At 37.9% G+C, this 23,687-nt stretch overlaps 1 protein-coding gene across 4 annotated transcripts in view; it reads right to left on the bottom strand.

Moving 5' to 3' along the window:
• Window positions 1-23,687, bottom strand: part of LOC122817233 (collagen alpha-1(XIV) chain-like) — a 950,064-nt gene that overhangs the window by 89,541 nt on the left and 836,836 nt on the right. For all 4 annotated transcript variants that reach the window (XM_044090454.1, XM_044090451.1, XM_044090453.1 and 1 more), the window contains exon 40: window positions 59-136. In XM_044090454.1, the coding sequence (XP_043946389.1) occupies window positions 59-136 (78 nt within the window). The remainder of the gene's footprint in view (window positions 1-58; window positions 137-23,687) is intronic.

Raw genomic sequence — 23,687 nt, 5'->3', positions numbered from 1 at the left:
TATGAGAGTAGAAGCATACAAGGTTAGAGAAAAGTGTACATTGTCATAAGTGTCTTACCTGGGAAACCGACGGGTCCCTCCCGGCCATGTGCTTCAAATCCGGCATTTCCTTTCTGTCCTTTTGTGCCACACCTTCCTAGTATTTTAAAAGACAAAAAAAAAAACATGCCTTAAGACATTTTAGGCAAGCTCTAATAAAGCTGCTGAAAAAAGCAGTTTTGAATCTTACAGTATATTTAGTGTGTCACATGATCTTGTGAGTTGGCTTAGCCATTTCTTTATCTATTCCCAGTGGAATCTATTCTGCTTTTGAAATTGTAAAAGACATCAGGTACTTTTTCACTAGTCATTTGGGGCCAGTATACTGAATGCAAGGAACACTTTCATATATCTAATGTCCTTTACTAATATTGTTAACCAACATAGAAACAACAGACAGTGTGTATCTACCATATTCTTAGACCTTTCCAAAGCCTTTCATATGGTAGATCACAATAAACTTATTAGCATTTTTTCCACCCTAAATCTTAGCAACTCTAGCATTACATGGGTTCCAGAGCTAACTAACAGGATGGCTACAAGTCATACAGTGGCAAAATCAACTCTCCCCTCTGTTCCCAGTTCTTTTAGGGGAACCACAAAGCTCCATCCTTGGACTTCTACTTTTCTCTGTATTCACCCACCACCTCAGCACTTCCATAACTCATGCATCTGTGACCCTAATATGTGCAGCTCCCTCACTACAAGACCTCCACACCTTTACCCAAGATTCCAACCTATCTGTCGAAACATGGCTCACTAGCGCCCAACTCATTCTGAATCTCAATAAAACTGAACTCCTTCTCTTTAGCCCAACTAGATCTCCCTCAGCTTTACAGTCATTTATTATTTTTTCCAAAAATAAAACCATGATCAACCCAATAACGCACACTAAACTGCTTGGGGTAGAAATTGACAATAACCTAAAATATAATATATACATAGCCCAAACCATCAGGAAGGTCCACAAGAAACTAGGTGTTTTATACAGAAACAAACAATTTTTAACAAAAAAAAAACACAAAAGCTACTATAGCCAGTAACTACCTCTTATCAACCTTCCACTATGCCCCCCAATACTAACCAACCTCTGCATAACAAACTTAACCAAACTAGAAACTTGCTATAATAAAATAGCAAAGTTTGCAACTGGTGCCTCCTATAGGTCACATCATTGTACATCTCTGAAACAACTGAATTGGCTTGAACTTCCTCAACTTTTATACTTCAACCAACTTACCCTTGCATCCAGGTAAACAAATGTAAAATAAAATAAATAGAAATAAAATAAATACAATATCTTACTGGCCACTTTGGCATGTATACCTTTTGTATACCTTTATACCTTTTGACACTTAAAAATATATATTTTTTTGTGACAAGAGACCATTTTTTGGTCATCTAAGTTTAGCTTAATTTGTTGGTCTATGACTTAATTGTTGACTCACAGATCAAACACATCATGCATTCATTTCTGTGAGAAGTTTGACCCCAGTTTTGTAGCTTTTTGATTCTCACTAGAACATATCGAGACTCTAGTATCACTTCCCCCTTTCATTTTGCTAATGTTTTCCTGCTTTGGTATATCAGATACGTAATCCAGGAACTCTTAGCCAGTGCTGTACAGGCAGGACAGAAGGAATGCAATGGGGCAGTTTAGTAGGGGCAGTACAGCAGGGGCAGGGAAGAAGGAGTAGTTCAGCAGGGGTGGAGAGCTGGAGCAGTATAGCAGAATATGTTACTGGAATCAAATAGTTTTACAGTACTTCACAATATATTCTGGCCTAGACCACTCATTAACTGGAACACCTAGACATCTTTCGGAAATTCTTAAGTGATGCAAACAAAATACCTCTGCACTGTATGAAATGACCATCAAGTAGTAATTAAAAGGACACTCCAATCAGTTAATAAGTAAATAAATAAATAATGTATTAAAAAAACCTCCATCATTCACAGAATTTGTTCAATTTGCATCAAATCTTACTTCATAATTTGCACTGGATAAAGGTGTGTTAAAAAAGTGCATATGCTACTCATCATATAGAGATGGTATATAACAGCAAATAGTGAATGCAGTTAATAAATGGCACTGCATGTATATAGTCTCTGCTATGAGTTCAAACATTTCTTATTTAAGACATTACAAATCCTAACTAGGCCTTAACTTGATAAATGCATTACTGCAGTTAATATAATTCATTAAGTGTAAAACACTAGTGTAAAGTAAAAGATGCAGCTAGTTTGATCAAAGTAGTCTTCGAGGATTCCCTTTCAGACACAGCCAGAAAAGAAAGTGACAACTTTTCCCCACACTCACCATATAGAGGTCGGCATCCCATGCACTTTTAACTCCAAGGATGCAAAAGCAGTGGGAAAATTTTATCCCTTACCATCAAGTTATCAAATCTGCCCCTAGGTCCTAACCAAATCTTTGATCTACTCTGCTTTGACAGAATGTATAAATATACAAAGAAAAACAACTCCATATGATATTAATCTCAACTTTTTTAATACAACATTCTATAGATATTAAACATATTTTCCAGGTCCTTGTTAAACTGAGCTATGAGTTTTTTGCTCTTTTTTTTTTTGGTTTATCAGGTGGCAAGAAAGACAAAAAGTCCTTTGCATACCAGTGGGCGTCAGTTATGAAACATGATTTTGTCCGCTCATCCCCTTCACTACCCCTTGTCCCAAGTGTTCTCTCCATCCAACTGCTTCACTCTACTAGAAGTGAGACCAGTCTGCTGCAAAAGTTATCATATCCCATTACCTAAACAACTTGGACTGCTGAATTTTACCTGCAGTTGCAAAAGTTCACAAGTTAAATCTATGTAAGACAATGTACAAGACTCATACTAATAATTTAATTTGTTAAGTCATGCACTAGTGTTTTCTGTTTGTAGTGTTGAATCTGCTGGAAGGATGGCCCCATCCCCACTTACTCACCCACACTCACAGGCCATTTACTGCTGAAGGTGAAGCCACATTAACACTTCAGCATATTCTACTCTTATCAGTGTAATACATTCCTTGAAAAGACATTGATAAGCCCATAGCTATAAAATTAGATGTTGTGACTCGAGATAAGTTTTTAGAGTTCACTCACCTTGTCTTTGTATCCATGAACAGTCTACCTCACTGATTGATTGTTTATGGTGGTAAACCATCAGAGGGACTGTTTTCCACTGAAGGAACTGACTGGCCCTCCCTGCTTCTCAGCTTGGTCTCCCACTACTTTTGCCTTTGTGGCTCCAAACTCACTCCCCCTTGTCCCGAGTGTTCTCTCTATCCAGCTACGTCACTCTACAAGAAGGTACATTGGATCCCTGAATTATCTTAACTGTTATGGTTTATTTCATTTCGGTTCAACCTTGTACTAGAAAAATGCAACTAAGATTTCAGTGTGTTTAATTCTGGCTAAGTGTTGTGTCTTTTGCTGTTAATGTGTAGTAAATATATCACATGTTTTTACTGACTTTTTACTCTAGATTTCAGTAGTAGCAGCTAAGTGTTGTCTTTCTGCTGTTAATGTGTAGTAGTTATATTAGCACGTTTCTGCTGGTTATTAGTTTCACTGAATCCTACAGTAAAACAATCATTTTGTTTTGCTGTTTGTACTCCTCTTACATCAATTGTCTGTTGCCATCTAGCTAAGTGTCTTTTATTTTGTTTTCTCTCTGCTAATCTATAGTGCATATGTTTACGTTATGACCCCCATATACAGCAAAATATAAAGAAAACTTATCAAAAACTGGGACTCTTATACAAAAACAAACATTTCTTTACTGCTGCAAACAAAACAACCCTTGCAAAAACATTTTTGCTTCCCCTCCCTTCTTTATGGTTCCCCTGTCCTAACTTAACTTACAAACTTCTACCATAAACAAGATAGAACAATGCTACAACAAAGTTGCAAAGTTTGCCACAAACTCTAAATATCACACACATCACTCTAAATCACTCCTAGAATCTCCTCAACAAACTTGCCTTTATTTAGCTACCCACCTTGCCCAACCTTATTTTCAAGCCTACTGCCTGCCCTGCACTAACCAGTCTAGTCACACCTTACACACCACATCGACCTCTATTATCAGAAGACAAAAATCTCTTGGCCATCTTAAAACCCACAAGAAAACCAGGTCACTCTCTGTATTCATACTCTCTCTGTACTGGAATTCACTACCTCTAACTACCAGGTCTATGCCTGGCTTAACCCATTTCAAAGCCTCTTTAAAAAATCATTTCAAAAAGACATGGCTCTGCTCCTGCATAAAGCCTGCCTAATGCTCAGCTCTTCCTCTTCTTCCACACTAGCCTCATCCTCCTCTTCTGTTACATTTCAATTCCTCACAGACTGCAAGATCCTCAGGCTCTTCTAACTCCTTCTCTGTTTCGATGCCACATCCTTAAGCTACTGCTCAGGCTGTAATGCCTCTATTCTTCTTAACTCTCTCACTATCTATCTGCATCACTAACTTTCTGGCTATTATTTTCCTAACGGAAACTAACATTCTATCTCTTTATTTATTTATTTTTTCATGTACTGTAGCAGTCAGTGTCACACATTGCTCTACCTACGTAGTATTTTTGGACACTACATCATGTATAGTGAGAGTGACTTATTGTCTATAATGTTTTTAACGGTATAGAATTGTCTAGATTTGTAGCATATATATTGTAACATTGTGTAACATAGTTTGTTCTTTCAACTTATTTTGTATAGTATTTCTAATGTGATTTGTCCTGTATTGAATTTTACTGTATTTTTATTGTATTGTATGTAGAGCTTTTCTCCCTGGGCCTCTGCTGAATATGGGTTAGGTAGACCAGTCAGACCACCCCAGTAAAGAAATGTCAAATAAATATATAAATCATGTATATAATCTGAGTATAGCTTACCCTCATCATGTATATAATGTTAATGGAGTACAGCTCACCCTCATCATGTATATAATGTGAGTAAGGCTCATCCCTATCATGTATATAATGTGAGTACAGCTTACCCTCAACATGTATATAATGTTAATGTGAGTACAGCTCACCCTCATCATGTTCATAATGTGAGTACGGCTCATCCCTATCATGTATATAATGTGAGTACAGCTTACCCTCATCATGTATATAATGTTAATGTCAGTACAGATCATCCTCATCATGTATATAATGTGAGTACGGCTCATCCCTATCATGCATATAATGTGAGTATGGCTTACCCCCATTGTGTATATAATGTGAGTACGGCTCACCCTCATCGTGTACATAACATGAGTGTGGTTCACCCTCATCATGTATATAACGTGAGTGCGGCTCACCCACATTGTTTATATAATGTGACTGTGGCTCACCCTCATCATGTCTATTACGTGAGTACAGCTCACCCTCATCATGTATATAATGTGAGAACGGCTCATCCCTATCATGCATATAATGTGAGTATGGCTTACCCCCATTATGTATATAATGTGAGTAAGGATTACCCTCATTGTGTATATAACGTGAGTACGGCTCACCCTCATCGTGTATATAACATGAGTGTGGTTCACCCCCATCATGTATATAACATGAGTGCAGCTCACCCGCATTGTTTATATAACGTGACTGCGGCTCACCCTCATTGTGTATATTACATGAGTGCAGCTCACCCCCATCATGTATATAATGTGAGTGCGGCGTCTTGTCCCCATCATGTATATAATGTGAGTGCAATGGATCACCCCCATTGTGTATATAATATGAGTGCGGTGGCTCACTCCTATCATGCATATAACGTGAGTGCAGTGAGCCACCGCACTCGCCCCCATCGTGTATATAACGTGAGTGTGGTGGCTCACCCCCATCTTGTATATAACATGAGTGTGATGGCTTACCCCCATCGTGTATATAACGTTAGTGTGGCGGATCAATCCCATTGTGTATATAACATGTGGTGGCTCACCCCCATCATGTATACAATGTGAGTGCAGCTCATCCCCATTGTGTATATAATGTGAGTGTGGCTCATCCCCATTATGTATATAATGTGAGTACTGCTCATCCACATCATGTATATAATATGAGTACGGCTCACCCCCATCATGCATAGAATGTGAGTACAGCTCACCTTCATCATGTACATAATGTGAGTATGGCTCATCCCCAATATATATATAATACAAGTAAGACATTTCCAGTCACTATGAAAGGAGGCCTGTTGTTAGTTTCAGAAGGATCTGCATATAACTCAGGCATTTCATACATGGATCAGAGCTGGAGGGGAGGATAGTGGTGGCTATCAGTAAAATGGGATGAACTTTTTTAGTTGGCCTGAACCCATCCAATAGTAAGACACACATCATGCTGTATCCTGGTTATGGCAGAAATTCATACAAGGTCAACAAGATTCCTGCTACGACATAACATCTGCAATGTTATTACCTGCATTTGTCTAAAAGACTAACAAAGTATTCACATGTTAATAGAAAACAAAACAGTGACAATCACAAAGAATGAAAGATGCCCAGCATATTGTGTATGTAAAATCATCATTATCATCATCATCATCCCCTTTTTCCCATTTACATGGGGTCGGGGTATCGTATTAACTGTCGCCAACTCTCTCGATTCAGTGCCACTCTCCTGCCTTCTTCAACACTCATGCCTGACTGTCACAGATCTTCTTTCACATAATCCATCCACCTCTTTGCTGGACGCCCTCGCTTCCTCTTACCTTCTTCCTGTCTGTCCCAAATCTCCCTCACCAGATTGTCTTCTGCTTTTTTACACATGTGCCCATACCATCGTAATCTGTTTTCTTTGATCTTTTCTGCAATCGGAGCTACTTTGGCTTCTGCTCTTATGTCCTCATTTCTTTGCCTGTCCCACAGTGTGCATCCTACCACCTTTCTCAGTTACTTCATTTCCATCACCTCTAGCTTCTTCAACTGTTCTGCCTTTACTGCCCAGGTTTCTGTACCATACAGTAGTACTGGTCGCACCACTGCCTTGTACACCTTACTTTTCAGCTTCTTTGGCATTCTTCTATCATATACTATACCTGATACTCTATGCCAGTTGGCTGCAGCCCCTCTGATTCTAGCTTTGACCTCTTCATTCAGACTACCCTTCTCCTCAACCACCCCTCCCAGATACTTGAAACTGTTTACCTGTTCCACTATCTTCCCATCTATCTCTATTCTCAGCTTCTTCTGATTTCCCCAATCTGCTGCCATTACCACTGTCTTATCTGTGCTTAGTTTCATCCCATATGCCTTCAGATTTGCATTCCATTCTCCTATCCTTTGCTGAAGTTCTAGATCAGAGTCTGCCTGTACTGCCACATCATCTGCATACAGCAGCTTTGTTGCTCTGACCCCTCCAACCTGTTTGCTGATGTAGTCCATTACCAGTATGAACAGCAGTGGGCTCAGAGCTGAACCCTGGTGTACACCCACTCCCACTGGGAACCCCTCAGTGAGGCCAAACACTGTTCATACTTGAGTCACTGGGTCCTTGTACACAGCCTGTACTAATTCTACCAATGTCTCTGGGACTTCAAACCACCGCAGTACTGCCCAGATCAGTTTGACTCTCTCCTCTTCTCTAGTTTCTTCTCAAGTATCTGTCTCAATGCAAACATCGGGTCAATTGTGCTGCATCCTGATCTGAATCTGAACTGTTCACCTCCCATCTTACATTCTACTATTCTGCGTATCTGTTTATCAATCACCCTCTCCAGAACTTTCATGCAATGTGGTAGAAGTTTGATGCCTCTGTACTGTCCACAGTTGTGGATGTCCCCTTTGTTCTTGTACACTGGCACAAGTATGCTTATTCTCCAGTCATCTGGAATACGTCTTTCTCTCCACAGTGCAATTAGTACCCTCAGGAGCCATTTCTCCCCAGCTCACCCAGCATCTTTATCATATCTGCTGTGACCTCATCTGAGCCTGCTGCTTTCCTTGACTTCATTTTCCTTAGTGCTGCTCTTAATTCTTCTAAGCTGGGCTCCTCTTCTACTCTCATTGTAGGCTGTTTCTGGGGCAGTACTGCTTCTGTGGGGTTTTCTTCATTCAGAAGCTGCTGGAAATACTCCTTCCATCTGTCTTTGATGTCCTCTGGGCTGGTAAGCAGGTTGTTGCTGGAATCCCTTATGAAGGGTGTCTGACTATCTTCTTTATCTTTTTGTCTTTGCCTTGCAACCTGGTATAGTTTCTTTGTGCCCCTTACTGAGTCACTTTCCAGAAGCTGATAGAGTGCCTCTGATGCCCTATTCTTTGCTATTGCAACTTCTTTCTTAGCCTCTGTGTTAGCCAACCAGTAGTCCTTCCTAGCTTGGTCAGTCTTTTCAATCTCCCACTTCTTCCTGCACTCCTTCTTTCTTTTGATTACTTCCTGCACTTCTGCATTCCACCACCAGCTTTCCTTATGTGCCTTATTTCCATACCTGGCTCGGCCACATATCTTTTCTGTAGTCCTAACGCATGCTGTTTTTAGGCGCTGACATTCTTCTTCAACTCCACCTATTTCCTCCTCTTCTTGGGGTGCTAGAGCCCTGAGTAATTCCTTGAACTGCTGTACTTTCTCTCCAGTCAACTTCCAGGTCTTCAGCCTGGTCTCTGTTGACCTTAGAGCCTTCTCTGACCACTGCTTACAGCTGATTGTGGCAACTACTGGTTTATGCTAATGGTTTATGTGTATGTAAAACATGGTGATAAAACTGTCATGCAGTTGTACTGCATTGTTTTGAAAACATACAGTGCAACAACGGTCACTTAATCTGTGTGTCACTTCTTCAAGATCTATAGTGCTTTTCATGAACATACATTTATGTCAATGACACAAGACAATTAAACCCCATATATGTGCCACAGACTTGCAAAAACCCCTCTCAATCATAAAGTAATTTAAGAAATTAGGAAAGGTTTTATAAACTGCTTCCTGAGTGCCAACAGTCATTTTTGACGGTGATAACATACCTACAGTGAACAACATATGGCTGAAACAACTACCTAGGGCTTATGTAGTCTCAGACTGCATCTGACTTACTGTCGTAATATGAAAATCAGTTTGTAAATTAAGTAAAATACCCTGCCAAGAAATATTTTGGAGATCGAGTATCTTAGAGGGTGTGCTCTTCATCCGGATTTAACTTTGCATGTATGAATTATGGAATGGATAGTTAGTTTTCAGCAGTCTCATTCACTGTTACATATGTATTATGTCTAATGCGAGCAAAGGTAGGTGCAAAATTACAAAACAAGGGAAGGCTCTTAATGCGTGTCTCACTTTAAAACTTGCTTCTGACCCTAAGAAAGAAAGAAAAGAAAATACTGTAGTGGGATCCTAAACAAACGAGTCTCTGTTTTGATTAAAGCTGAAAAACATCTTCTTTTTAATACAAGATTTTCAATCCGTCCCTGAGGTGCTATGTAGCATTTGTTTGCAACTGATAAAATGTTTTTCTAAACTGACTCAGTTACAGCAAAAATCTGTGTGGAACAGACGTAGATAATGAAGGAAAAACTGTGGTACTGTATAGGCCACAAACATAAGACACGTATTAGCAATAACAAACGGAGGAAAATCTCGAAGTTTTGATCATAAGAGGCTCATAATGACATTGTCTGTAAACTAAGCCTCACATTGCATTACATCAGTGGTAGTAATGTACATATTAATGCTTTAACTTCATTTGGAATCTTGACAGGCAACCATTAAAAACAATCTTTCGCCCTCACACACACACACACACACACACACACACACACACACACACACACACACATATACACACACCATGCAGCCAGCAGGAAAAAAAACAGACAAAAAAAAAACAAATTAAAATGATCTTTGTACCAGTCACGTGTACTTGAGACTTTTCAAATCGCCTACTATTTTTGTGGAGTAGTCAAAATTTTGTTGCTTTGTGAATTACGTAACACATTCAGGTTCCTTGATTTTGATCAATATATAGAGTCACATACTCTGGGTGTGTGGTTTGGAATTTAACTTGTCCAAAAGGAAATTAAGTAAATGTACATTTTAGTTTTAACACTTCCTGCTGAAATATATTGCCTAAATAAATAAATAAATAAATGTATCTGTTTCAGTGGAATGTGACATTTGCAAATGTATGGTAGACTGATGCCCTCCAGGGGACATTGATGGTATTGCAAACATGTTTAGTGCTTGCCACTGTCTTGTCTAATATTGTGCACTAATGTTTGTTTTCTGCAAAGATGCTGTGGTGTTTCATGCAAAGGAATGACAGGGTGTATTGACATTTTAGGTTTAAAACTTTCACCTAAGTTATGAAGATATAGGGGCACAAACTTTAGAATGTCTTGTCTGAAATCCTTCACCCCACTCGGCTATCTTACCATTCCCACGTAGACAACAGACAGCTGTCATTATTACACAAACACCTCATTTTCTATATGAGATTTGCTTTGAATGTTTTAAGCAATGTACATTACAACTGTAGATACTGTTTACATTTTTATTAGATGATGAGGATAGCATTTTACAGATATGTATTTTAATTATACTCTTGCTGTCTCTTACTAAATGTAGTTCTGATTATCTTCGTATTCCCGAGCTGAGACTGACAATATGATCAGTGTTTTACCCCGGTTAAATAATTTAAATAAATAAATAAAATAATGTCTCTCCAGATTCAAACAAATAATAAAATATCTGAAGTGATGCTGACAGAATGTAAACAGAGGTTAAAAACCTAAATAAAATAAATTAGTGTTATAATGGACCATTCGACAACATCTGCAAAAATGTTGAAGCTGCTAAAAATATAAGCAGTTTATCCACTGAATGTAGAAGTGTGCAGGCAAATGACTGATTTTCTGACCGCGGTCTGGTTGGTCACTGTCACCTAGAGAACCATGTGGGGATATTACTCCTCAAAAATGTTTCAAGGGGCTAAAAGACTTTTAAATAGGTCAGCAAAAATCAGCAATATTATTTCTGCCTCCTCCTCCCAGTGGCATGAAGCAAGAATGCTAATAATCCACTCTACTAGCAGGTTGGAATCATTTTTCTACTTCAAGAGCATATACCAGTGCAATGCTGGAAACTCTGAGGTAAACACCTTACTTAAAGTGGTGATGTTCAGACAGACATGCACACACACACATTAGCAAAGAAGATGGTGCATAGACTATTGAGATGTATTATGCCTGGATTTTACTGATCAGTGATTGAGATTTGAAAATGGGCCATCTATGGTGAAAATGCAATGCTAATTTCAATCTGCGGTATTGATGTAATTAAAATATTAAACCTTTTTTAGCCAATGATTTAAAGAAGCTGTCAGGAGTATAATCCTATGGCTGTACTTTGGATTTAATTATCTTACCATCTTTAGTCAAAGGACAACTATTTACATTAGTGAGATTGTGGAACTGTGGAGTCATGTGTAGACATTAAAGTCCAAACATATATACAACACATACACAGTACAAATGAAGAAACCCCTTTACCCAGATGTTGTGCATTTGTACAGTACATGTGAAGAAACTTCCTTACCACCAAGGTTGAGCAATCTCTGAGTTGATATATTTACAGATGGAGGGTGTGCGATTGTCACGTAATTTTTTGTACTAGTGTTAACAGTCTTCATGATACATGGCATGACATTTCACAGTGAAATGTTCAACCATAGTGTAAGAGTATTTTTAATCTGTTAATTTAGTATATTCACTGTCTTTTCAAAACTGTTACTAGCATGATTATTAGTTTGAATAAGAAGCTGAAAAAATAATATGAAATATAAAGGGTTAATTTAGAATGCTGAAAAATAGTAAGTGTGCTGGCAAACATATATAGTTTAATTAGATATTGGCATCCCTGTAAAGAAGCATGTTATTGAGAAACAGAGTTTGTAAAAATAGCTGCGCAGATGGTGGTCAGAAGATGTCAACAAGATGTAAAATCAATGATTGCAACATCAGTGAGGTAATGCAGAAACATCAAGTCTTCAGATAAGGCAAAAATACTGAGTTTCCAAAGATCACTGAACTGCAGAAAACCAAGGACAATCACAAATTAGAAGAAACAAAGAAAGACTGTTATACATCAGTCTTAGAAAAAAAATCAGACTTCTGTATAAATATGAGTGTGTATAAACAAGCTTTGGGAATTTGCCATAGAGAGCTGACAGCATTCGTGTTACATGCTTGTAGAGCCAAAAGTAGAATCATAAAGTAAATGTATTAACTAAAGCAGTTTGTCTAAGTGTATTTATTGTACTTAGTACAATACAGTAATAAAAGTAGTTGGTCACAATAAAGAGTTAATGTACTGTGGTATGTATGTGTACTAATGTAAGTAACAGCAAGAAACCAACAGAAGACATGCATACATAAATTTTCAATGGTGAGCCACAGTTGAAAGACCAAATGGTTTCTTGTTGTGACAACTCCACCTTCTTTTTTATTTTTATTTTATTAGTTAGTACATCCAGTTGCAGAGCAAACATTTGCCTCCTTCTTATGCATAGTATCCAGTAGGAGAACAGTGCATCTCCTTAAGTTCCACAGGTCCTGTATATTCACGTCGCTGAATCTGCCAGCTGCATCTGACCAGCTTTTGGGAGAATCAACGAGGGACTTTCCATGTTTTCTCTACGGAAGATTTATCCCACTTCCACACAGAAACTGGTAATTCTCTTTTTGTTTCTCATTCTACAGCATGGATGCCATAAAAGATAGAAGTGTAAAGTATAAGACTACTTTTCAGGTAGACAGTAATGACAGTCAAGCACATGTTTGGTTAGGTTTTAAAGATTGGTATAAACAAAACTGTAGCACATGTAGTACTTTACTAGGTAAAGTTGATGTCAATGTTTTATGTAAATTGATTTTTACTTATGATTGGTACATGTCTAATGTCAAAACTTACAAGTATCGACCAGGGTATGTGTTTTGTGACAGTGATGACAAATCTATTTGTCTAGTGTGCCACAGAAAGGTTGTTACATGGGTTACATCCAGGGATAAGTCCCCTAACAAGCAGCCCTTATCTTTTCCTCTGTATTCTGATCCAAACACCCTTCTTAGCTCTCCTGTATGTACTGTTGAAACCCTTTTAAAAGACATTACTGATTTTAAAGATAAGCTCCTACAAGACCCAGATATTGATTTGGTAACTCCTTTTGTTACTTACTGTTTAGAGTAGATTTCAGCTTTATCATCAGAATCTAGACAAAAATTAAATGAACAGTTTAAAACATTTCAAAAGGATAGTCAAATGGAGTGGAATATGCTCCGTCAATCTATGGCAACTTTATTGTCTCAATGTTTGGGTAGCTTAGAGGGCCAGTTAGAAGCAGCTGAATGTAAAAATAACCCTCTCCAAGACTGGGAAGTAAAGTTTAAATTGCTTCAAGAGGAACTACAGGCAGAGTATGACAAAAATGCACAACATGACACAATAGAAGCTGACTTCCAACAGTGCAAACAGCAGCTAGAGAAATTACAGACAGAGTCAGAGGAACGGCAAGTAAAGGATCAAGACTATAAACAAATGCAGTATGATCTAGACAGACGTGCACAACAGCTCAGGGCACTAGATGAAGCGACAACAGCTCAGGGCACTAGATGAAGCGACAACAGCTCAGGGCACTAGATGAAGCGACAACAGCTCAGGGCACTAGATGAAGCGACAACAGCTCAGGGCACTAGATGAAGCGACAACAGCTCAGGGCACTAGATGAAGCGACAACAGCTCAGGGAACTAGATGAAGCGACAACAGCTCAGGGCACTAGATGAAGCAACAACAGCTCAGAGCACTAGATGAAGCGACAACAGCTCAGGGCACTAGATGAAGTGACAACAGCTCAGCGCACTAGATGAAGCGACAACAGCTCAGGGCACTAGATGAAGCGACAACAGCTCAGGGCACTAGATGAAGCGCTAAAGGTCTTACGAGACAGTCAAGAACTGGAAACTGCAGCACAGGAAAATTTTAGGCAGCTCATAGACATTATAGTGGCAGCAACACCAGCTGATTTGTATCAACAATCAAGAGTATTACAGACCCTCCCCAAATGGAATGATAAAAAAGGTATATTTTACAACACGTTAGCTTTTCAGGAAGGGGCTAGTTACACTGCAGGTGCAGATGCATGGAATGATTCTTTGACCAAGTGTTTTTGGACATTTATTCCTAAATGTTTTAAAACATTTATTCAGCTAAAGAACTATCCTCTTAAACACTCAGCTGCAATGTATGGCCGCAGCATTACAGGCATATACACAAGGACAACCGTTAACCACTCGGTTGTTAGATCACTTCAATATTACCATTTCAGACAAAATGCTAGAACAGGCAGATCACTTTCAGCTGGCGTATCAAGTCGTGTTTAATAAATATGATGAAGATATGAAGGATGAGAACACTCAAAAACAGCTAATTCGCTGTTTTGTAGAGCAAGTGAAGGGAGTTGTAGGTGACATTAAGTGCAGCTATCAGGAAACTTCAAAGGATTTGCATGATTTAGTGTAAAAAGTAATGAGGGGCAAGACAATATGTGATGATGGCAATCTTTTTTCTCATCATGTCTTCGCATTGGATGAAGACAAGGGACTTTTTGAAGTTGTAGAAGTTCATTCAAAAGGGCATGGTAGAAGCCATCAGATAGACCAAAGACAAAAATGGCAGCAGAGAGTAGCTTCCGCACCTCTGACTCCAAAGGGCAACGAGGAACAAGGGGAAGAAATGAAAGCTCTACAGTGTTTTTGCTGTAAGCAAACTGGTCATTTCAAAAAAGATTGTCCATATTACAAGAAATGGAGGGAAGCTCAGGAAAGAAAGGGTAAGTTTACTAAGCAAGTTACAGATGAAAACACGGGAAAGCAACAAGTAAAGGTGCAAAGCCCTATACCCAGGGAAAGGATAACTATAAGGTAAAACAAGTGACACCACAGGGGGATGTATGTCTGGTAGATTGTCCGGAAGATGTTCAGGCCCAAACACCTGTTAATCCACAATATGCAGACGGTTTAAAAGCAGAAGTTCCAAAGTTTAAGTACATAGATGATAGTGAAGGGGATGACAATGAAGGTGAAGAGGAGGTAGTACAGTTACAGTTCTGTACAGTTGAAAAAGCATCAGATACAGATGATTGGGAAAATATACAATAAGGGTGTGCCCCCCCTACCCAAGAAGTTTCTTTTCTGACATCTTTTACGAAGGGGCAGGATGGAAGGCCTCTAATTGATATTTGGGCAGAGGGGTCCCTATGGAAAAAAATGTGTTATTGGATAAGGGAGCAGCTGCTTTGGTTACTAGCCAATCACTCCCACCAGATCCAAGAAAAAGAACATGCATTTCAGGTGTTAATTGTACTGGTTGCATAGCAGTGGGTAGTAAAAATGTGTCCATACAGTTTACACCAAATGATGCAGGCATACAAGGATCTTTTTTAATGCACCCTTTGTGTGCATCAACTATTATAGGTATGGATATTATGAACAAAATTGGATTGGTTATAGATGTGCCAAATGGCATAATATGGACGGGCACAAAAGAATTTTCATGCTGCGCCATACAAATAGAAGAGACACTGAAGAAACCACAAGGGGCAGTACACACAGACGCACAGGATGCATGGCAGTCTTTACAGGCACAGTTTCCGCTTCTGTGGTCACAAGGACTGACAGATTGTGGAAAACTAGAAATTCCGGTAGGAATAGGAAATGAAGAGGATTTTATACCACCTTTCCAAAAGTAATACCCAATACCAAAAGAAGCAGAGAAAGATATGCAGAAGTGCACAGCAGATTGGGAAATGGCAGGTATAATAGTAAAAGTTGAAAGTCTGACAAACTTACCCATCTGGTCAGTTAAGAAAAAAGATGGCAGTTACAGGTTTTTCATAGATCTGCGAAAAGTAAACCAATATACTACCCCTAGGGCACATCTAATTCCGGGCGTTCCTGAATTAGCAGCTAATATAAAACCACAAAGCCAGTGGTTCACAGTCATTGCTTTGGCAAATGGATTTTTTGCTGTACCACTGAGAAAAAGGGATTGGCCCAAATTTGCCTTTACCTTTAACAATCAGCAGTATCTTATGACACGGTTACCGCAAGGGTTTCAAAACAGTCTGGTCATTTTCCATCAGACAGTAGGCAAAATCTGGGAAGGGCTAGAAATGGACAGATTGGTGTGAGGTTTTCAAAACACTGCAGGAGGCAGGATTTAAGGTAAAGAGTGAAAAAAATACAGTTTCTTTCACAAAAAGTAAAATTCTTAGGAATCATTATCAAGCTCACGGGGAGATCTCTGTACACACAGAAAGTACAAGGTATTTTACAAATACAAAAGCCAATGACTATTTTGGATTTGCACAAATTCATGGGTATCATGAACTACAACAGAGAATTCATTTGAGGACTATGCACAAACAGCAGGAAATCTGTATAACATGCTATCCATGCAAAAACATATTAGCAATTTAGAATGGGGTGTGGTAGAGGAACAATCATTCGCAGCTATGAAGGAGAAAATGGCAAGGGCTACAGAATTGATAGCACCAATTTCAAAGTTACCATTTGTTTTACAAGTGGCAGCATGGAAAAATACACTGTCAGTGGTGTTATTACAAGAATGGCCACATGGGGGAGATAAAAGATCACAAAAGACTTTGAGACCTTTTGTAGTGGTAAAATGATTCCAGTAGAGAAGGGATATCACCCCTGTATTCAGCAATTGTTGACTATTACATTGAGGAATCAAACAAACAGAATATCTAACAGTCTTTTCATCCATAATAGTGCAGACACCGCATCATGCAATGCAGGTACTAGTAGACAGTTTTGAAATTAACAAGATTACCGATGGTATCAGTCAGGCAGTATTTGCTAGGTGGATGACTACTTTCAGTACAAAAAAGATAATCTTTCAAGCAGGAAAAAAATATTATTTGTCTAACTTGCTTGGATATGAGGGAAAACAGCATAACTGCATTGACAATATGACTAAGGCAGAAAAATCCCCCATATCACCAGACTACAATCATTTTTTGCCCTCTATCTTTGTAGATGGAGCCACGTACTGGGAAAATGGATGGTATGTGACAGGATTTGCAGTGATACCAGAGAAGGAAGACTTGGGAGTTCCAGAGTTGGTGCATCTCCCGGATCACATGTCAACCCAAAGGGCTGAATTGGAAGCATTATGTATGTACTACAGCACTATAATCCTGTCAATATTTACTCTGATAGTGCATATGTGGTAAACTCATTACATTTACACATGACCACATGACCACATGGGGTCGTAGAGGTTTCGTAGACAGTGCAGGGAAAACCACTAAAACATGCAGAGGTTATATATGAAAAACTATACGGCAAAAAATTTTACAAGGGCAGTTCAATATCTTAAAGGTAAAAGTCCATCAAAAACCAACCTCAGAAGTATTCAAATTAAATGTAAAAGCAGATGCTTTAGCCAAACAGGCTGCAAAGACAGGATGGCAGTTGTATCCGGATTTAAAATCAGTTGAGGCAGTACAACAAGTTAGCATATTAAACCAGGCCAGGGATATCACTGAGGATTTGGTTCGAATACAAAAACAGTAAGGTTAGGAATAAGAAACTAATCACTGCATGATAGAAGTGCTCCTACCTAGAGAATTCTAGGTTCATCCCACTACAAAAGGATTAAAATTACTTTATGTACCATATCAACCAGCAAAACAGTTGGTAAAGTACAATCATCAAGTGCTAGGACATGTAGGCAGTGAAAAGTTATGGCCAATGGTCAACGACAAGTATTGGAATCCAGCTTTAAAAAAAAGTTGTGTAAGCTACTTTCAGACGAATGCTTAATCTGTTTACAGGTTAATGCCAAAAGTAAAAAAACCTCAGTTACACAGGGTCATGCCAGCAGATGGACCATGGTATGCGGTTCAAATAGACTATGCAGGACCATTACCACCAGCAAAAGGAGGGTATTGTTACTTGTTAGTAGTGGTAGATGTATTTTCAAAGTGGGTAGAAGCAATTCCTACCAAAAAGACAACCGCTAAGGCAACAGCAGAAGCTTTATGGAAAAACATTTTTTGCCATTGGGGATGGCCACGAGTTATCGAATCTGATAACAGGCCACAATTTGTCAGTCAGCTAATCAAACAAATGTGTAATCTGTTAAGAATACAACAAAGATTTCATGTACCCTACCATTCATATTCCAACGGAATAGTTGAGAGAATGAACAGAACCATTAAGGAAAGATTAAAAAAGGCATGTTTAGAAAAGGGACAGGACTATCCCAAACAACAAGACAGGGATTTCACCATTTGAAATCATGATGTGCAGGAAAATGCCCACACAACTACCTTTTGATCTGGAGGTTGGACATAATAGACCTTTATTAGAGGTAGCACAACATCAAAAATGGTTAAAAGATATCACAGAATGATGTGATTACTTGGCAAGGGGCAAGTGTTTCACTTCTGGAAAAAGGTTCCAATTTTGCCACAGGAACAAGAACTTCCCTCTGGGACAAAGGTATTAGTGAAAGCGTTCCAGAAGGATGGTCCATGGGATAGTAATTGGCGAGGACCTTTTGAGGTATGGAACAAATAGGACCTTTAGTCTATAAGGCCAAACAGAGTAAGAAAAACAAAATGTTGCTAGTTCACGGAGATCAAATGAGAGTCATTGTTTTTATTGATTAGCAGAAAAATGCATTGCCTTTAAAAGAAGGGGGAGCAGATGCTCAATAAAATTTGTTTCTGTTTTGTAGAAACAACATACAAGACTGAATGCCAAGCATTGTGCAACGTTTGTTGAAAGTACTCCCAAGGAGGTTGTTAGGACAAACCAGTTTTAATAAAAATGACAAACGTGATTGTTATTGTAAGTATTGTACTCAGTGGACTCCTTTTGGCAGAATGCCAAACAGAGAGAATCAAGGTTGTTTATTACAACGTTTCATGAATAAGGCTTGTTTGTGAAAATGCTATACAAAATAGAACACAGGACAATTTCAGTTGTGAAATGCAAACAAACTGTACTTTTGGGAGCATAACATATAACACAACTATATCGGCATGGTTAGCTAAACAAGGTCAGGCATGCATAAAAGTAGAAGAAGAGTCAAAGACTAATATAAACATTTCAGTAAACAGTTCAGTTTCTATTAGATGCTACACATTCCGTTCTGAAGATGTAACAAAGTGGACAAGACAAGATATCAGATATAAAATGTCACAGAGTGTAGATAATAACACAAAAATAAAACTAAATTCAACAGGGGAAGAAACGGGTATGATTACTACCAATACTCTGTTTATTTGTATAAACAACACAAAAATACAAGGAAAAGGACCACAGGTTGGAATACTTACCATTCTGGCTAACAAACCAGTACTTCATATGGATCTAGCGGTAAAAATACCATCCACTTGTACCATGATAGGACAGCATTACCAAAAAACAATATTGCACTTCAACATCATGTTTCCAAGTTTTAAACAAACAGAATGCAGATTTAAAAGAGCCTGGTATGACACGCTTTTAGGGGGAGTAGGAGCAGGAGTGGGAACCTTAAATGCTGTGGATATTGAAATTTTACAAAATAATCTAAAATTACTAGGACAAGATATATCACAAATCGTACATTTGCAAGCACAATGGAATCCCATCATTTGGTATGTACAATAAACAAAATATACAGTCTAAAGAGGGTTTTAAAATCACTATAATGTCTCATTAATAGACAGATCGTAATTTGATACTAATGTATCTATATTTGTAGAGTGGACAAAATGTACTTTGCAGTCACTGTCTGTTAAAATGCAACAAAATGAGTTACAGACAAAGCTGATGTTAAAAAATGAGTACATGTGGCGACAACTATTCAGCAGGTAGATTCCATCCACTAGATGGATAAGACTGGTCACAGAAAAGACTCAGTGCTAGCAAAATTATTGCACCGGAAAAGTTATGTATTATAATGTGACAAAACTGTGTCAGTTTATGGTATTACCCATTATATTCTGGTCCACATACAATGATACTGAACTTTGGTTACCTCAACTTGAAGGAAATTACATACATATGGATAAAAAACTCATATGTTAAAACACTGAACAGAAACTATGAATGGTCTCATATGTGGGCAGCACTCTCCCATCTATGAACCATGTTTTTACAACATTCTGTGAATATGTGCAAATGGACAATATTGCCTTCAAACTTTAAAATGTTTGTCGAAGTGGCATCACAATTTGTATGTGTGGTTTCAAGTAAACTAGTGTTAAAATATAAGCAAACACCCTTGGTGGGATGTATCAGCAATGTCACGCATTTAACCTGGGAAAATGAGACTTATGTGTTTTCTACCAGTACTAAAAAAAATGGCAAAATTTCAGTGGAAATATAAAATGATTCAGTTTCCTAACATTACCTTGTCCTTAGACAAGTTAAGAAAAATAATACAAGACACAGATGATCTTAAAGCTTACTTGGATCATTGTAACCGCAGCATATTACGGCATGAAGAAAACAGTATAATAGTAAAATACAAATTGGCAAAACTGGCTGAAAAAAACAGAAGCTGACACTGCCCATAATTGGTGGAATATATTCTCAGGGTGGTCATCATCTGGAACCAAATTATTAAATTGGTTAATACATCCAGTGTTGGTAGTTTTAGGGGTCATAATAATAATGACAGCTTGGAATTGTTTGATATGCTGCAGGTTGCGAAGAGTTGCAATAACTCAACAAGTCATGATTGTAAACATGAATAAAGTGGTAAATGCTGTAAATAGCGATGCTGATGAAATAAATGCAATCTTTTCTTTAACTGAAGTTTAGTCCATTCCTCAAAATACAATAAGGGGGAACTGTAAGTGTATTTTTAATCTGTTTAATTTAGTATATTCACTGTCTTTTCAAAACCGTTGCTAGCATGAATATTAGCTTGGATAAGAAGCTGCAAAAATAATATGAAATAATACGGTTAATTTAGAATGGTGAAAAATAGTAAGTGTGCTGGCAAACATATATAGCTTAATTAGATATTGGCATCCATGTACAGGAGTATGTTATTGAGAAACATAGTTTGTAAAAATAGCCATGCAGATGGTGGTCAGAAGACGTCAACAAGATTTAAAACTGGAACATTAGTGAGATAATGCAAAAACATCAAGTCTTCAGATAAAACAAAAATACTGTTTCCAAAGATCACCGAACCGCAGAAAACCAAGGACAATCACAAATTAGAAGAAACAAAGAAAGACTGTTATACATCAGACTTAGAAAAAAAACATCAGACTTTTGTATAAATATGAGTGTGTATAAACAAGCTTTGGGAATTTGCCATAGAGAGCTGACAATATTCGTGTTACATGCTTGTAAATCCAAAAGTAGAATCGTAAAGGAAACATATTAACTGAAGCAGTTTGTCTCAGTGTATTTATTGTACTTAGTACAATACAGTAATAAAAGTAGTTTGTCACAATAAATAGTTAATATACTGTGGTATACATGTGTACTAATGCAGGTAACAGCAAGAAGCCAGCAGAAGACGTGAGCACATAATATTTCACACAGATTCATTTAAAGATGCCTATTCATGCCTCCTCCTGCATGCACTAACATTAATCTAAAGAAGAATTGCTGCTACACTTTTACAACAGACTTTCTGTCAAATTTAACTCATTACTACCCAGCTGTGCCTCATATGTGTCTGATAGAAAAAAGTTGGCAAGGCACATAAGCAATGGCAGATAAAGGTGCACAGGACTGCTGAACAGTGCTTTCCAGAAATGCCTTTGGTGTACAATAATGCACATCTCTTTCATCCTACCTAGTTAATCATATGTATTCCTTTGCTGCTCCTGTATGAAAATATTTAACTTAAGATTAAAAGGTCACCACAATAGAGTAACAGAACTCCAGCACTGGCCAGACATATCTGTGTAGTTCCCTGTAATGCACTGGTCAGCAGTGCTACAAGTCCATAACTGGCTTTATCTTCTGTACCTGTGATGCTGATGCCACAACACTTACCTTCATTAGTTACCCAGTACTATCTAAGAGCATATTCCAGGGTTTAAATCTACTGACCAAACACTTAATCAAATTACTCCAAATTTTCCCTTCATCAACTTTAAATGTGAATTCAGATTTCTAAATTCACTTTTATGTTAGTTATTATTCCCTAAGCATTACTACAAACTGAACTAGATACAAAATGAAAACTAGTAATGACTAAAAAATAGCTATCATTAAGTAATCAGTAAAGTAGCCAATCACAAAATCTCCAAGGAAATTATCAATATATTGAAAAAAGCAGCATACAAGCTCAGGAAAAGCAGCAAACAGACTTATTTAAACAAACATATCCATGTAACAGGTTTAAAAAGTTAAATGCTTATTATTTTGTTCATCAAAGTGCAGGATAATTCAGCAGAGAGCGATGTATTTCACAAAGTCCAAATGTAAATACAAGCTATGACAATCCAAAGAAAATGCATGCACCACACTAACGTGTTTTATACAGCAGACAAACATAAAGTAAGGCAAACAACTGGAACAAATCAGTCTAGAATATAGTCATTTAAAATAGCCAGGCAAAAAAATGTCAAAAACAAGTTCTGGTATGGAAAAGGCCAAAGTACCAACTGTCTTCTGTACCTGGCACTTAAGATATGCTGATGGTCCTTTTGAAATTCACATCTCCAGACCATCAAATTGCAGACCTTTGCAATACTTGATCCAAGTGACACTGAAAAGCAGTTTAGTTTTGGTATTAAGACTATAAAACATGAGATGGAAGCGACTTTATTTATAATCTGTCCAACCAAGGAAGTACCCAAATATAAATTTCATGCCAAGGGATTTTTAAAATAATGTATAGGAGTGGAGCTGTGTGTGTGTGTGTGTGTGTGTGTGTGTGTGTGTGTGTGTGTGTGTGTGTGTGTGTGTGTGTGTGTGTGTGTGTGTATATGTGTATATATATATATATATATATATATATATATATACATATATATATATATATACATATATATATACATACATACATATACAAACACATACATCTTTCTAGTTTTATTGAATGATACTTTCATTGACATCTGTTTAATCAACACAATTTAGTCGGCTAAACAGACGGCCAACAGGCATGCTAGACTGACATTCTCCATGTAGGGTAATGTACCCTTTTTCCCTAGGGATTTGTGATCTCAGAGTTAGAATATATAATTAGCAGGTGCAGTCCTTCCACATGCTTTCTTTGTTTTGTTTTGTTTTTTTAAGTTTAGCATGCACCAAGGTTAATTCTAAATGACATAAGAACTACTCAATTAATTTTAGAGAGAGACTGAGATCAATGAAAAAGTCCAGCACTCTTGAAATCACCTTAATGGTATGGCTCTGTCCCACAACAGACCAAGCCTGGTTTTCGCTAAATGGAAACACTGAAAATGGAAGTGTAAATTTCATGTCAAGTGATTTTAAAATAATGAAAATTGTATAGCAAAACCCAGGCTCTGTTTGCTTTGGGACAGAGTTATACCATTAAGGTGTTTAATACAAGCTTTTTCTTGCTTCCAAGAGTGCTGGATTTGTTACTGGTATACTCTACTTTGGTTCTGAGCACCTACCTGCCTGTTCTTTTTTTATAC

Source organism: Protopterus annectens, chromosome 12.part0 (assembly GCF_019279795.1).
Source record: "Protopterus annectens isolate FY-2018-M chromosome 12.part0, PAN1.0, whole genome shotgun sequence".
NCBI classification, from domain to species: Eukaryota; Metazoa; Chordata; order Ceratodontiformes; family Protopteridae; genus Protopterus; species Protopterus annectens.
This window is presented reverse-complemented; position numbering and strand designations above follow the sequence as displayed.